The sequence below is a fragment of the Danio rerio genome, chromosome 7 (assembly GCF_049306965.1).
Source record: "Danio rerio strain Tuebingen ecotype United States chromosome 7, GRCz12tu, whole genome shotgun sequence".
Classification (NCBI taxonomy): Eukaryota; Metazoa; Chordata; class Actinopteri; order Cypriniformes; family Danionidae; genus Danio; species Danio rerio.
In genome coordinates this window covers 13321425-13336074 of record NC_133182.1, presented here as the reverse complement: position 1 = coordinate 13336074, position 14650 = coordinate 13321425, and the positions used below count along the sequence as shown (strand labels likewise).

The window sequence follows — 14650 nt, the reverse complement described above, 5'->3', positions numbered from 1 at the left end:
GACATATTTGAACATTAAATTCATATTTATTTTGTACTTAAGTAATGTCAACAAGTAAACGTTACTTACAGAAACAGACCAAAGCAGAAACTAATTAAATCAGTAATAAAACAGATGAAATTTCTATATAATTTTGATGAAACAAATTTCACCCCATTAATATTTTTGTAACCAGTGTCATTTCTATTTGGAATACATTTCATTTAAGTTACATTACATATACATTAATACAATTTAAACTGTAAGGAATTAATGCATTACTTTTAGGCTTTGGAATATAATTTTAGTTATTAAGATATTAAACAGATTTTGAGCTTAATTTTGTTTTAGCAAACGCGAAATAAATGGAAATTCGACGGATAATCAGTAACTGTTGCTTTAAAAATTAATGAGTGTGCTTCCGTTTTATAAGTGCTCACAGAAATACATTCCCACGGAAACAAATGTCGACGTTTAGTCATTTCATCTTTGTTAAACTTACACGTGCCAGTCTGGAAGAAAAAAAAACATCAAAGGTTAAAACACACGACATTAAAATATATTTAAAGCAACATTCAAATAACCTTCAAATAAGAAGATGATATTGACCTTACCAACATGGCTGCGCTTCCGGCTCTCGTTGCGAAACAGTTGCATAAACTCTCCTTCAAAATGAAAAGGCAATAGACAGGGAAACACCTGATTATTAAAGCCTTAAAGCAGGGAAGAAACGACACGATAACATGTTTTCAGCAAATATCGCTAGAAAGGTAACGTTATGTTTTTGTGCTTTGTGTTCATTTTGTGGCGACAGAATTTTAAAGATGTTATTTGACCTCACGTGTCTGAATATAGAGAGATCATCGTCATTCTGCATAAGGGTATTACCTTTAAAGCTATTTAAAGCAACTATTAAAATGTATAAAACATATATACATTTAAATATATTAAAATGGAAATTATAAACCTAAAACTACAGGTTGTATTAATGGTGTATCAGATCAACATCAGATTAAAATTTTTGTTGTCTCCTCTTCTTATAAGGTTTTATTGTAAAAATAATGTTGTTTTATATATATATATACACGCTTTTGTAATAGCTTGTGACAAAACACTATGAAAGTGGCAAACTCCTTCCCCCTCCTCAAGTTACTGCATTCATAATTGTCAAAAACATTGTTAATAATCAAAATGTTTTATACATAACATTTAAAACAAGAACTGAAAATATAAAGTAACATTTGTAAACATGTTAAGTTGTTTACATAGTGAATTATAGAATTAAATAAAAATGCATTCACTTTATTGTAAATTACATGAATAGGAAATTATATGAATAGTAAATTATATGAATAGGTAAAATCTGATTAAAAAACAGAAACAGATTAAAATAAGCTAAATAAAAAAATATGAAATTATAATAATAGTATTAAAAAGCTTATACACCACTTAAATTAAATGCGTTGCAGCAAATACATAAGTTTATGATTTCCAAAAATAATATCCATGTTTACGTAAGTATTAACAAGTGAAAATAATTTTTTCCTATATTTTGATTCAGTATTATTTAAAATATATAAGGATTTTGTATATAAGGGATTGGGTTTTATGATAAAACACAATTATTATGCCATCATTAATTCATTTTTTTTCCCGGCTTAGTCCCTTTATTAATCTGGGGTCGCCACAGCGGAATGAACCACCTACTTATCCAGCATATGTTTCAGGCAGAGGATGCCCTTCTAGCTGCAACCCATCACTGTAAAACATCCATACACACACACACACTACAGACAATTTAGCTTACCCAATTAACCTATAGTGCATGTCTTTGGACTTGTGAGGGAAACCGGAGCACCCAGAGGAAACCCACGCCAATACGGGGAGAACATGCAAACTCCACACAGAAACACCAACTGATCTAGCTGAGGCTCGAACCAGCAATCTTCTTGCTGTGAGGTGATCGTGCTTCCCACTGCGCAACCGTGCTGCCCTAACTATGCCATTATTAATAAGTTATAGTTGATTAGAAAAACTAATTATAAAAAAAACACAATTTTCTTGCCCTGAAAATAATCACAGAAGGTGATTATGGTGCTAAAAACAAACAAGTGTTTCATTCATAATGCTGTGTAAAATAGTATACACACTGAGAGTTCAAAAGGATGGTTTCTTTTATGCTTATGTCAGATGAATCCTACATTTATTGGTGTTTATTATTGTTTATGTTGACAGGAGCAAACAGATTTTCATGGTTGTCTAATATGTGTTGTATTCTCAGGTTGTTTGTTCTGTGTGTCGGGCATCTCTGCGTCCCACTGTGTGTCCAGTGGTTTATCGAGGTTACCGTGGCGATGCTCCAGAACCGACCATCCTTGAGATCCCGTTGCCGCCTTGGCAGGAGAGAGCAGGAGAAGCTCTGGACATCAAGAGGAAGAGACTGCTGTACGAGAGCCGCAAGAGAGGCATGCTGGAGAACTGCATCCTGCTCAGGTCAGGCTGACACAACACACCACAACACAGCCTCGATTACACCTGCAGTTAAAGTGAATGAACTTTAAAAATAAAAGAGAAAGCTCACAAATATTAATGTCATTAAATTGTCAATTCTGTCATTAAAGGGACAATTCACTAAAAAATAAATTAATTCTGTCATTAACGGGATAATTAACACAAAAATGAATGAACATCGTCTTTAAAGGGATAGTTCACTCAAAAATAAATGAAAATTCTGTCTGTAAAGGGACAATTTACTCAAAAATTAATAAATTATGTCATTAAAGGGATAATTAACACAAAAATGAATGAACATTCTGTCTTTAAAGGGACAGTTCGCTCAAAAATGTATAAATTCTGTCATTAAAGGGATGGTTCACCTCAAAATGATGGAAAATTATGTAATTAAAGGGATAGTTCACTCAGTAAAGGGATATTTAATTTAAAAATCAATGTAAATTGGCATTAAAGACATCGTTCACTCAAAAATAAATTAATTCTGTCTTTGAATAGATAGTTCACTCGACAAACAAAACAAAATACTGTCATTAAAGGGATAAATCACCCCAAAATGAAGACAAATTCTGTCTTTAAAGGGATAGTTTACTCAAATATGAATAAAAATTCTGTCTGTAAAGGGATAATTTACTCAAAAATGTATAAATTCTGTCAATAAAGGGATAATTAACACAAAAATGAATAAATATTCTGTCTTTAAAGGGACAGTTCGCTCAAAAATTAATAAATTATTTTTTTAAAGGGATGGTTCACCTCAAAATGATGAAAAAATGTGTCATTAAAGGGATAGTTCACTCAGTAAAGGGATATTTAATTTAAAAATTAATGTAAATTGGCAGTAAAGACATCGTCCACTCAAAAATGAATTAATTCTTTCATTGAAGAGATAGTTAACTCGACAAACAAAACAAAATTCTGTCTTTAAAGGGATAAATCACCCCAAAATGAAGACAAATTCTGTCTTTAAAGGGATAGTTCACTCAAAAATTAATAAATTCTGTCAATAAAGGGATAGTTCACCTCAAAATGATGAAAAATATGTCATTAAAGGGATAGTTCACTTAGTAAAGGGATATTTAATTTAAAAATGAATGTAAATTGGCATTAAGATCATTGTTCACTCAAAAATGATTAAATTCTGTCATTAAAGTGATAGTTCACTCGACAAACAAAACAAAATATTGCCATTAAAGTATAGTTCACACAAAAATAAAATAAAAATTCAGTCATTAAAGGGATAGTTCATCCCAAAATGAAGACAAATTGTGTCTTTAAAGAAACAGTTCACTCAAAAATTAACGAACATTTTTTTATCAATGGGATGGTTCACTTAAAAATCAACACTAGTTCTTTCAATAAGGGGATAGTTAATTAAAAGATGAATATAAATTATCATTAAAGGGACAGTTCACTTAAAAATGAATGAACATTCTGCCATTAAAGGGATAGTTCACCCAAAATGAGGACAACTCCTGTCATTAAATGGATAGTTCTCAAAAATAAATAAAAATTCTGTCTTTAAAGGGATGGTTCAACCAAAATGATGGTAAATTATGTAAATAAAGGGATAGTTCACTCAGTAAAGGGATATTTTATTTAGAAATTAATGTAAATTGGCTTTAAAAACATTGTTCCCTCAAAAATGAATAAATTCTGTCTTTGAAGGGATAGTTCACTCGACAAACAAAACAAAATACTGTCATTAAAGGGATAAATCACCCCAAAATGAAGACAAATTCTGTCTTTAAAGGGATAGTTTACTCAAAAATGAATAAAGATTCTGTCATTAAAGGGATGGTTCACCCCAAAATTTAAATTCTGTCATTAAAGTATAGTTCACACAAAAATAAATAAAAATTCAGTCATTAAAGGGATAGTTAACAAAAAAAATGTATATTATACTGTCCTTAAAGGGATAGTTCACCCAAAATGAAGAAAAATACTGTCATAAAAAGTATAGTTCACTCACAAATGTAAAGTATGTTATTAGAGGGATAGTTCACAAAAAATTATGCCATTAAAGGGACAGTTCCTTCAATAATAAATAATATTCTGTCTTTAAAGGGATAGTTCACTCAGTAAAGGGATATTTAATTTAAAAACTAATGTAAATTGGCAATAAAGTCATAATTCACTCAAAATGAATTAATTCTGTCATTGAAGAGATAGTTCACTCGACAAACAAAACAAAATTCTGTCTTTAAAGTATAGTTCACACAAAAATAAAATGAAAATTCAGTCATTAAAGGGATAGTTAACTAAAAATGTATATTATACTGTCATTAAAGGGATAGTTCACTCAAAAATTAATACATTCTTTCATTAAAGGGATAGTTCATCCCAAAATGAAGCCAAATTGTGTCTTTAAAGAAACAGTTCACTCAAAAATTAACGAACATTTTTTCATCAATGGGATGGTTCACTTAAAAATCAACACTAGTTCTTTCAATAAGGGGATAGTTAATTAAAAGATGAATATAAATTATCATTAAAGGGACAGTTCACTTAAAAATGAATGAACATTCTGCCATTAAAGGGATAGTTCACCCAAAATGAGGACAACTCCTGTCATTAAATGGATAGTTCTCAAAAATAAATAAAAATTCTGTCTTTAAAGGGATGGTTCAACCAAAATGATGGAAAATTATGTAAATAAAGGGATAGTTCACTCAGTAAAGGGATATTTTATTTAGAAATTAATGTAAATTGGCTTTAAAAACATTGTTCCCTCAAAAATGAATAAATTCTGTCTTTGAAGGGATAGTTCACTCGACAAACAAAACAAAATACTGTCATTAAAGGGATAAATCACCCCAAAATGAAGACAAATTCTGTCTTTAAAGGGATAGTTCACTCAAAAATAAATTAACATTCTGTCATTAAAGGGATGGTTTACCCCAAAATTTAAATTCTGTCATTAAAGTAATTTAAGGGATAGTTAACGAAAAAATGTATATTATACTGTCATTAAAGGGATAGTTCACCCAAAATGAAGAAAAATACTGTCATAAAAAGTATAGTTCACTCACAAATGTAAAGTATGTTATTAGAGGGATAGTTCACAAAAAATTATGCCATTAAAGGGACAGTTCCTTCAAAAATAAATAAAATTCTGTCTTTAAAGGGATGGTTCACCCAAAATGAAGGAAAATTCTGTCATTAAAGGGATAGTTCACTCAGTAAAGGGATATTTAATAAAAATTTAATGTAAATTGGCATTTAAGGGATGGTTCACTAATAAATTAATCAAAGTTCTGTCATTAAAGGGATAGTTCTCTCAAAAATAAGTGAAAATTCTGTCATTAAAGGAATAGTTCACTCAAGATGATTGAAAGTCCTGTCATTTAAGGGATAGCTTTGTTAGTGTTACTAAATCTGTAACACTAAAATTCAAATAAAAACATAAAAATAAACTCATAATAAAAAATAATAACAATTTTGACAGAACTTCATCAATACTAAAATATCCACAGTAATTCCTCAAATCTTCAAGTACTAAATTAAATACAAATTAAACTGACGTGTTAAACTCCAAATCAAAGTACAGTACTCTGACTGGGACTTTTTTCTTCTTTTATTTGTGCAATCAGCCTTTTTGCAAAGCAGTACCTGAACACAATGAGTGAATCTCAGCTGAAGCAGTACGACAGACTCATCAATGAACCCAGCAATGACTGGGACATCTATTACTGGGCAACTGGTATGTATTAAGACAGCACACAAATAAATGGACACAATGAATGTACTGAGTCATTTTATCAATTGAAAGCACCCCCAAGCACTGCTCTGTCAAATACATAAGTCCAGACAACAAATGTTTTTTATATTATTTTAAAGGAGCACTACACATTTGTTTTGATTTAGGCTCATTTAACAAGTCCCCTAGAGTAAAAACTGTTGAGTTTTATCAGCCGGTCTCCAGGTTTGGAAGAAACAGTTTTTAGCTTAGCTTAGCATAAATCATTGAATCGATTTAGACCATTAGCTTCTCACTCAAAGAGTTTTGATCATTTTAATATTTCTAGCTTGACTTTTCTGTTCTATGACCAACAGAAAATTAAAAGCTGATATTTTCTAGGCTGATTAAGCTAGGAACATGCACTCACCGGCCACTTTATTAGGTACACCTGTGCAACTGCTTGTTAACGCAAATTTCTAATCAGCCAATCACATAGCAGCAACTCAATGCATTTAGGCATGTAGTGATGGTCAAGACGATCTGCTGCAGTTCAAACTGAGCATCAGAATGGGGAGGAAAGATGATTTAAGCGACTTTAAACGTGGCATGGTTGTTGGTGCCAGACGGGCTGGTCTGAGTATTTCAGTAACTGCTGATCTACTGGGATTTTCATGCACAACCATCTCTAGTGTTTACAGAGAATGGTCTGAAAAAGAGAAAATATTTAGTGAGCAGCAGTTCTGTGGGTGCAAATGTCTTGTTGACGTCAGAGGAGAATGGCCAAACTGGTTCCAGCTGATAGAAAGGCAGCAGTAACTCAAAGCACTCATTACAACAGAGGTATTCAACCTTAAGGCAGATGGGCTACAGCAGCAGAAGACCACACCAGATGCCACTCCTGTCGGCTAAGAACAGGAAACTGAGGCTAAAATTCGCACAGGCTCACCAAAATTGTACAACAGAAGATTAAAAGAACATTGCCTGCTCTGGTGCGTCTAGATTTCAGCTTAGACATTCGGATGTTAGGGTCAGAATTTGGCATCAGCAACATGAAAACATGGATCCATCCTGCCTCATATCTACAGTTCAGGCTGCTTGTGGTGTAATAGTCTGGGGGATATTTTCTTGGCACACTTTGGGTCCATTAGTACCAATTGAGCATTGTGTCAACACCACAGACTACATGAGTATTGTTGCTGACCATCTCCATCCCTTATTGACCACAGTGTACCCATCTTCTGATGGCTAATTCCAGCAGGATAACACGCCATGTCATAAGGCTCAAATCATCTCAGACTGGTTTATTGAACATGAAATTAAGTTCACTGTACTCAAATGGCCTCCACAGTCACCGGAACTAAATCCAATAGAGCATCTTTGGGATGTGGTGGAATAAAAGATTTGCATCCTGGATGTGTAGCTGACAAATCAGGAGCAACTACATGATGATATCATGTCAGTATGAACCAAAATCTCTGAGGAATATTTTCAGTACTTGCTGAATCTATGCCACAAAAGATTAAGGCAGTTCTAAAGACAAAAAGGGGTCCAATCCAGTACTAGTATGGTGTAGTAGCCAGTGAGTGTACTTTCAAATACTCTCAAGCTTTAAATAGAAAATTATTGAAAGTATTTTTTTGAACGTTTTGAGTGAGAAGCTAATGGTCTAATCCGATTCAATAATTTATGCTAAGCTAAGCTAAAAGTGCTCCCGCCAGACCCGAAGCCCGGCTGGATTAAAAGATTAAAAAATGATAAAACTCGAGTGTTTAACTCTAAGGGTATTGTAAAAATAAAGCACATTTCCTCCAAAAATTGAAGTGTTCCTTTCATTTTAACAGTTTTTCAGGTTTTAACTTAATATTTTTAGTCCGTTTGTAAGTTAACTTTAAAAGACTTGAAAATTTCAGTTAATTGAACAACAAAATGTAGGCAGCGAGATTTTTTTTACAGTGTGCACTGAGTAAGACTATATCGTGCATACATGTAGTAAATGGGTTTTAATAAGTTTTTTGACCTGTGTATTTGTCTCGCCAGACACTCAGCCGACCCCCGAGGTTTACCAGGGCGAGGTGATGGACATGCTGAAAGAGTTCACCAAAAACAGAGACATGGAGCAGCGTCTGGACGCCCCGAACCTGGAGTATCTGGACAAGAGCAGTTAAAACTCACACCAATGCAAGAGACTATATAATAAACACAACTAAGCAGCAGCACACACTCAGAAGATTTAAAGAGAACAGACACGAGTCCTATTTTATAGTCAATTTAAGTTTCAATTCAAATTTGGCAGTGACTATTATACTGGATGCTTGCAGGTACATCTTAATTAAATATGATACACTCATATACTGTACAGCTGATACTTTAATTGATGATAATAAAATTATATTTGAAGGGATCGTTCACTTAAAGATGAAAATTTACTCACTGTTTGTTCTCCATCGAGAGATTGCAAACCTTTGAGGGTTTTTTCATCCTAAACACTTTTCGATTACAAATTTCTTAGTTTTTTTTTTTTACATTGTTTTACTATGTGTAAGAGACAGTATCATTTCTGCAAAGTAATACAAATTGTAAGTTCTCGGCACATCAGGTCTGAATGCCTGCGGGAAATACAGTATCATGTCTCCAAAGTAATAATGCTTAGTGTAAGTTCCAGTCTTTTTTTGTCTAACAAATGGCCGGGTGATACTTTCAGGCAGGGGCGGACTGGCCATAGGGAGCACCGAAGGTCTATCTAGCCTGCCACTGTGATTCTGACCTGCCGTCTACACCCCCTCTAATCTTTTCATAAACATTGCGCATCACGCTCATCCAACCCCCCCACCCCCCCCCCTCAACCGCGACCCCCCCCATCTCTTCATTTTGGCTTGACCTTCAATAACTTTTCCTGGTTGAAAATGCTGTCCCAGTCCGCCCCTGCTTTCAGGCAAGACCCGGAAACCTGTAATGACAGTTTCTGTTTCCACTAAAAAGCACTTCCCACTGAATTGTGTATTTAACTGAGTGCTTTGCTGCAGTAGTTCAAATTTTTGGATGAACGACACAGAGATGGAGAGTTCTCATTAAAGGATCCTGCTTTGAAGATACGCGAAAAAATCTCTTGAGGTGTGTCCCAAATCGCATACTTATGCACTATTCTACACCGTTTTGTAAAATAAATAGTGTAAGTAGTGCATTCACACTGAAAACTCTAAAAGTAATTTGTGCTCTTCAAATAACCCAAATGATTCAACCATTAAAATGAAGACTGTAATGTTGGACACTTGACGCACTCAACGAATAACTACTTACATTGTCATCTGGGTATTTAAAGTGCACTTACTATTTTAGGAGTTTTGAGTGTCAATGCACTACTTACACTGTTTATACTACAAAATGGTGTAAAAAAAAGTGCGATTTGGGACGCACTTGTATATGCTGTTGAGTGTGTAAGTGCATAAGTACATAGTATGCCATTTGGGGCGCAGCTCTGGTTTATCTCTTCTTCAATGCATAACAGTTTCACAAAGAAAACTCTTTTAAAATGGGCATCCATTCACTTCCATAGCAAGAAAAACAAATACTATAGAAGTCACTGGTAACCACTTTTTTTCACTAACATTTTAAAAAACTTTTTGTATTCAACATAAAAACCCAAACTGGTTTGGAAAAAGCGTGACAGATTTTTTTAGTGAATTGTCCCTTTAAATGTATGCTATTTTTTTTAATTATGCATACAATTGACTATTTATCCCCTTTTATTAATTTATTTTACCCCTATTTATTTATCGGTAAAGGCAAGTTAATAAATACATGCATATATTTATATAATTTGGATGTTAAATAAGGACAGCAATACAGCGATTGTGGTGTAAAAAAACCAATCAATAACTAATCAATACCTGCATGTAAAATTGATAATTGTATATATTGCATTACATGAATAAATGACCTTCAACAATATATTCACATAGAAAACAGTTCTTTTAGAGATACATATTGACATTTCATATAAAGAATATTTTCAAGTGCGCATTTCTAACATGGAACAAATTAGTCACATTCATCTATTAAGATATTTTATAATAGTTTTTTTTCCCACAGGCAACAGAAGAGAATTTTTTTTATTTTCTGAAGTAGCTCAGATCACAATAAAATTAGGATGAATTCAAGGCTCAAGCATGTGCTCAAGCATTAATAGCTTAATAGCGCTCAACAGAATAGACTGATTACACACACACATATATATATATATACAGTATACACATATAGACAGACAGACAGACAGACAGACAGACAGACAGATAGATAGATAGATAGATAGATAGATAGATAGATAGATAGATAGATAGATAGATAGATAGATAGATAGATAGATAGATAGATAGATAGATAGATAGATAGATAGATAGATAGATAGATAGATAGATAGAGCAAGATGACCCGAGCCCTGAAAAATTTTAATCTGATTTAAAGTATACACTAGAAATCTGAAAGACACTTCAGACAAGAATGCTGTTCAGTTGGTCTATGTGAATATAATTGCATTTCTGGGGTTCAAGGCAAGCTACGTTTATTTATATAGCACATTCCATACACAGTAATTCAGAATGCTTTACATAACAATAATAAAAGAAACATAATTATTATTATAAAAAATAGAAAAGATGAACATACTTAAAATAGGCAGCACGGTGGCTCAGTGGTTAGCACTGTCACCTCACTGCAAGAAGGTTGCTGGTTCGAGCCTCAGCTGGGCCAGTTGGCATTTCTGTGTGGAGTTTGCATGTTCTCCCCATCTTGGCGTGGGTTTCCTCCAGCTGCTCCACTTTCCCCCACAGTCCAAAGACATGCGGTACAGGTGAATTGAATAGGCTTAATTAGCCGTAGTGTATGAGTGTAGTGTATGAGAGTGTATGGGTGATTTCCAAGACTAGGTTGCAGCTGGAAGAGGCTAACACAATTTTCATTAATAAAATGCCAAATCAAAGAGTTTTCAACCTAGATTTAAAAACTGAGATGGAAACAGATCTAATACAGAGGGGCTGAGCATTCCATAACCTAAGACCAGCTGCAAAGGCACAGTCACCTCTGCATTTCAGCCCCGAGTTAGGGATACATAACAATCTCTGGTTAGATAACTGAAGAGACCGATCAGGCTGATGCTCAGTCAACATGTCTGACAGATAAGAAGATGCCGGGTCCTTTAGGGATTTAAAAACAAGATTCGATAGTGCACACACTGTAAAAAGTGGAAACAAATTAATTTGACTTGTTACAATTAAATGAAATAAGTTTGATAAACTTAACATATAATAGTTTTCAGTAATAAATTAAGTTAGTTATTTTAGGTGTAACAGGTTTTTAGTTATCACTATCAATAATGACCGATACTTGTATTTGCCACAAAACATAAATGTATTATTTTTATATTACATGGGAAGGGAATTATTTGTACTGTAATAAAAGTATTTTAACTATTATTATTATATTAACTATATTACATGGAAATGATTTGTACTGTACAGTATGTTCTGTTCCATTCTTGTTTTCTTAAATAAATTACTAAAACTTGTTACACCCAAAAGGACTAACTTAAGTTATTACTGAAAACTGTCATAAGTTAAGTTTGTCAAACTTAATTCATTTAATTGTAACAAGTCGAAGTACTTTGTTGAGGTTTTCACGTTTTACAGTGCAGGCAACCAGTGCAAAGTGTGTAAAATTGGTCATGTTTCTTGGCACCTGTTTTAAAGAGTGTATTATACTTTTCGACTTAAATGAATCAAATAAAACAACATTGGAAAAAAATATTAAATTTAAGGTAAGCGGTTGCAAACAGTTTATATAGGCTGAATTTAAACAAATGAAGTTGAACATGACTAAAGTGCATTTGTCTGTTTAACTCCAGCTTTTAGGAATTGTTTGCAAGCACTCACCTTAAAAAGGTAATTGTAAATCAAATGAATCATTTGCTTCAGTGAATAAATGTAAGAAATAACTATTTTAAACAAATGATGTGCTTTGGAAGCAAACTATGATGTGTGTTGTGAAATACCTCCACCAGAAGGTGGCAGACTTTCCCTTGCTAATGAAAATATAAAGTGACTAGCGCTCTTTCCTCTGTTAAATGGACTAGTCCTTTAACATCATACTCAACTAGCAGTTGTTCGCCGCAGGATCGACTGCCTTTGCATTAAAACCGATCCGACACTGTCCTGAACGCCGAGGTACACAGACGTCAAAGGCCATGAGATTTGATGCCAGCGGAGCTTTTAGTCATGACAGTTTAGGCCTTTGAGCGAGCTTTGTCCCAGATATGTGTCTGTACCTGTGTTCTGTGCGTTTCTGAAAATGACTAAGCACAAGCTCTCTCTATTTCTCTCCCTCGCTGCTAAAAAGCAGATATGTCAGGAGTGTGACTACCAATCTCAGTTTCTGCAGAAAAGGCAGTTTTTAGTGCTGCTAAAATTACCATCGCTCAAAGGGTTGGAGATTTGAAGAGCACCCTATAATCTAAGATCGTATAACAGGGGTTTTGACACCTAAAGTGATAGTTCATCTGGAAATGAAACACTCTGCCATCATTTACTCTCCTTCCACTTCTTCCAAATATATTTGAATGTATTTTGAGATTTTTATTGCAAGTAAACTTCATACAGCTGTTAAATTGGGTGGGTTTGATCTAATAATACAGTTGAAGTCAGAATTATTAGCCCCCCTTTAAATTTTTCTTCTGTTTTAAACATTTTCCAAATAATGTTTAACAGAGGAAAGAAATGTTCACAGTATGTCTGATAATATTTTTTTCTTTTAGAGAAAGTTTGATTTGTTTTATTTCGGCTAAAATAAAAGCAGTTTTAAATTTTTTAAACACCATTTTAAGGACAAAATTATTAGCCCCTTTAAGCTTTATTTTTTCGATAGTCTACAGAACAAATCACTGTTATACAATAACTTGCCTAATTACTCTAACCTGCCTAGTTAACCTAATTAACCTAGTTAAGCCTTTAAATGTCACTTTAATCTGTACAGAAGTGTCTTAAAACATATCTAGTAAAATATTATTTGCTGTCATCATGGCAAAGATAAAATAAATCAGTTATTAGAGATGAGTTATTAAAACTATTATGTTTAGAAATGTGCTGAAAAAATCTCTCCATTAAACAGAAATTGGGGAAAAATAAACAGGGGATCTAATAATTCAGGGGGGGCTAATAATTCTGACTTCAACTGTATTTGTGGTCATTTATATATTCACCGGCCACTTTGTATGGGTTGAACCTGCTTTTGCTTTCAGAACTGCCTTAATCCTTCATGGCACAGATTCAACAAGGTACTGGAAATATTCCTCAGAGAATTGGCGCATATTGACATGATGGCATCACCTAGTTGCAGCAGATTTGTCGGCTGCACATCCATGATGTTAATCTTCTGTTCTATCATATCCCAAAGGTGCTCTATTGGATTGAGATATGGTGACTGTGGAGGCCATTTGAGTATAGTGAACTCATTGTCATGTTCAATAAACCAGTCTGAGATGATTTGAGCTGTATGACCTGGCGCATTATCCTGCTGGAAGTAGCCATCAAAAAATGAGTACACTGTGGTCATTAAGGGATGGAGATGGTCAGCAACAATACTCAGGTAGTCTGTGGTGTTGACACAATGCTCAATTGGTACTAATGGGCTCAAAGTATGCCAAGAAAATATCCCCCACACCATTACACCACCATCACCAGCCTGAACCATTGATACAAGGCAGGATGGATCCATGCTTTCATGTTGTTGACATCAAATTCAGTCCCTATACCGTCCACCTTGAGGTTGGACATGTTGTGCGTTCAAAGATGCTCTTCAGCAGACCTCGGTTGTAACGGGTGGTTATGTGAGTTACTGTTGCCTTTCTATCAGCTGAAACCAGTCTGGCCATTCTCCTCTGACCTCTGGCATCAATAAGACATTTGCACCCACAGAACTGCCACTAACTGGATATTTTCTCTTTTTCTGATCATTCTCTGTAAACCCTAGAGATGGTTGTGAAATTCCAGTTGATCAGCAGTTTCTGAAATACTCAGACCAGCCCGTCTGGCACCAACAATCATGCCATAATCAAGGTCACTTAAATCACTTTTCTTCCCCATTCTGATGCTCACGTTGAACTGCAGCAGATCGTCTCGACCGTGTCTACATGCCTAAATGCATTGAGTTACTGCCATGTGATTGGCTGATTAGAAAATTGCAGTTGCACAGGTGTACCTAATAAAGTGGCCAGTGAGTGTATACACACGTTTAATGATGTCTGGTCTTAGAAAAACTTATTTCATAACAGATTCTGTGAACAAAATAAACCAGCAACATCAATACGCTTAAGTGCGACTATAAAAACACCTGCATATGGTTTGATCGCTGTGAAGAACATCTGAGACTTATGACTTTTAAAGTACACACTCGGGTTCTGTTGTGCGCAGTAGATTTATGTTTCACACACAC

At 34.2% G+C, this 14650-nt stretch overlaps 2 protein-coding genes across 2 annotated transcripts in view; one reads left to right on the top strand and one right to left on the bottom strand.

Moving 5' to 3' along the window:
• Positions 1-14650, bottom strand: part of slc25a22b (solute carrier family 25 member 22b) — a 473977-nt gene that overhangs the window by 79153 nt on the left and 380174 nt on the right. The window lies entirely within an intron of this gene.
• sdhaf2 (succinate dehydrogenase complex assembly factor 2) lies at positions 629-8573 on the top strand. The gene is given in 4 exon segments (NM_001082864.1): positions 629-749; positions 2261-2472; positions 6084-6193; positions 8210-8573. Coding segments are annotated over 4 exon segments (477 nt in total). The 5' UTR covers positions 629-722; the 3' UTR covers positions 8338-8573.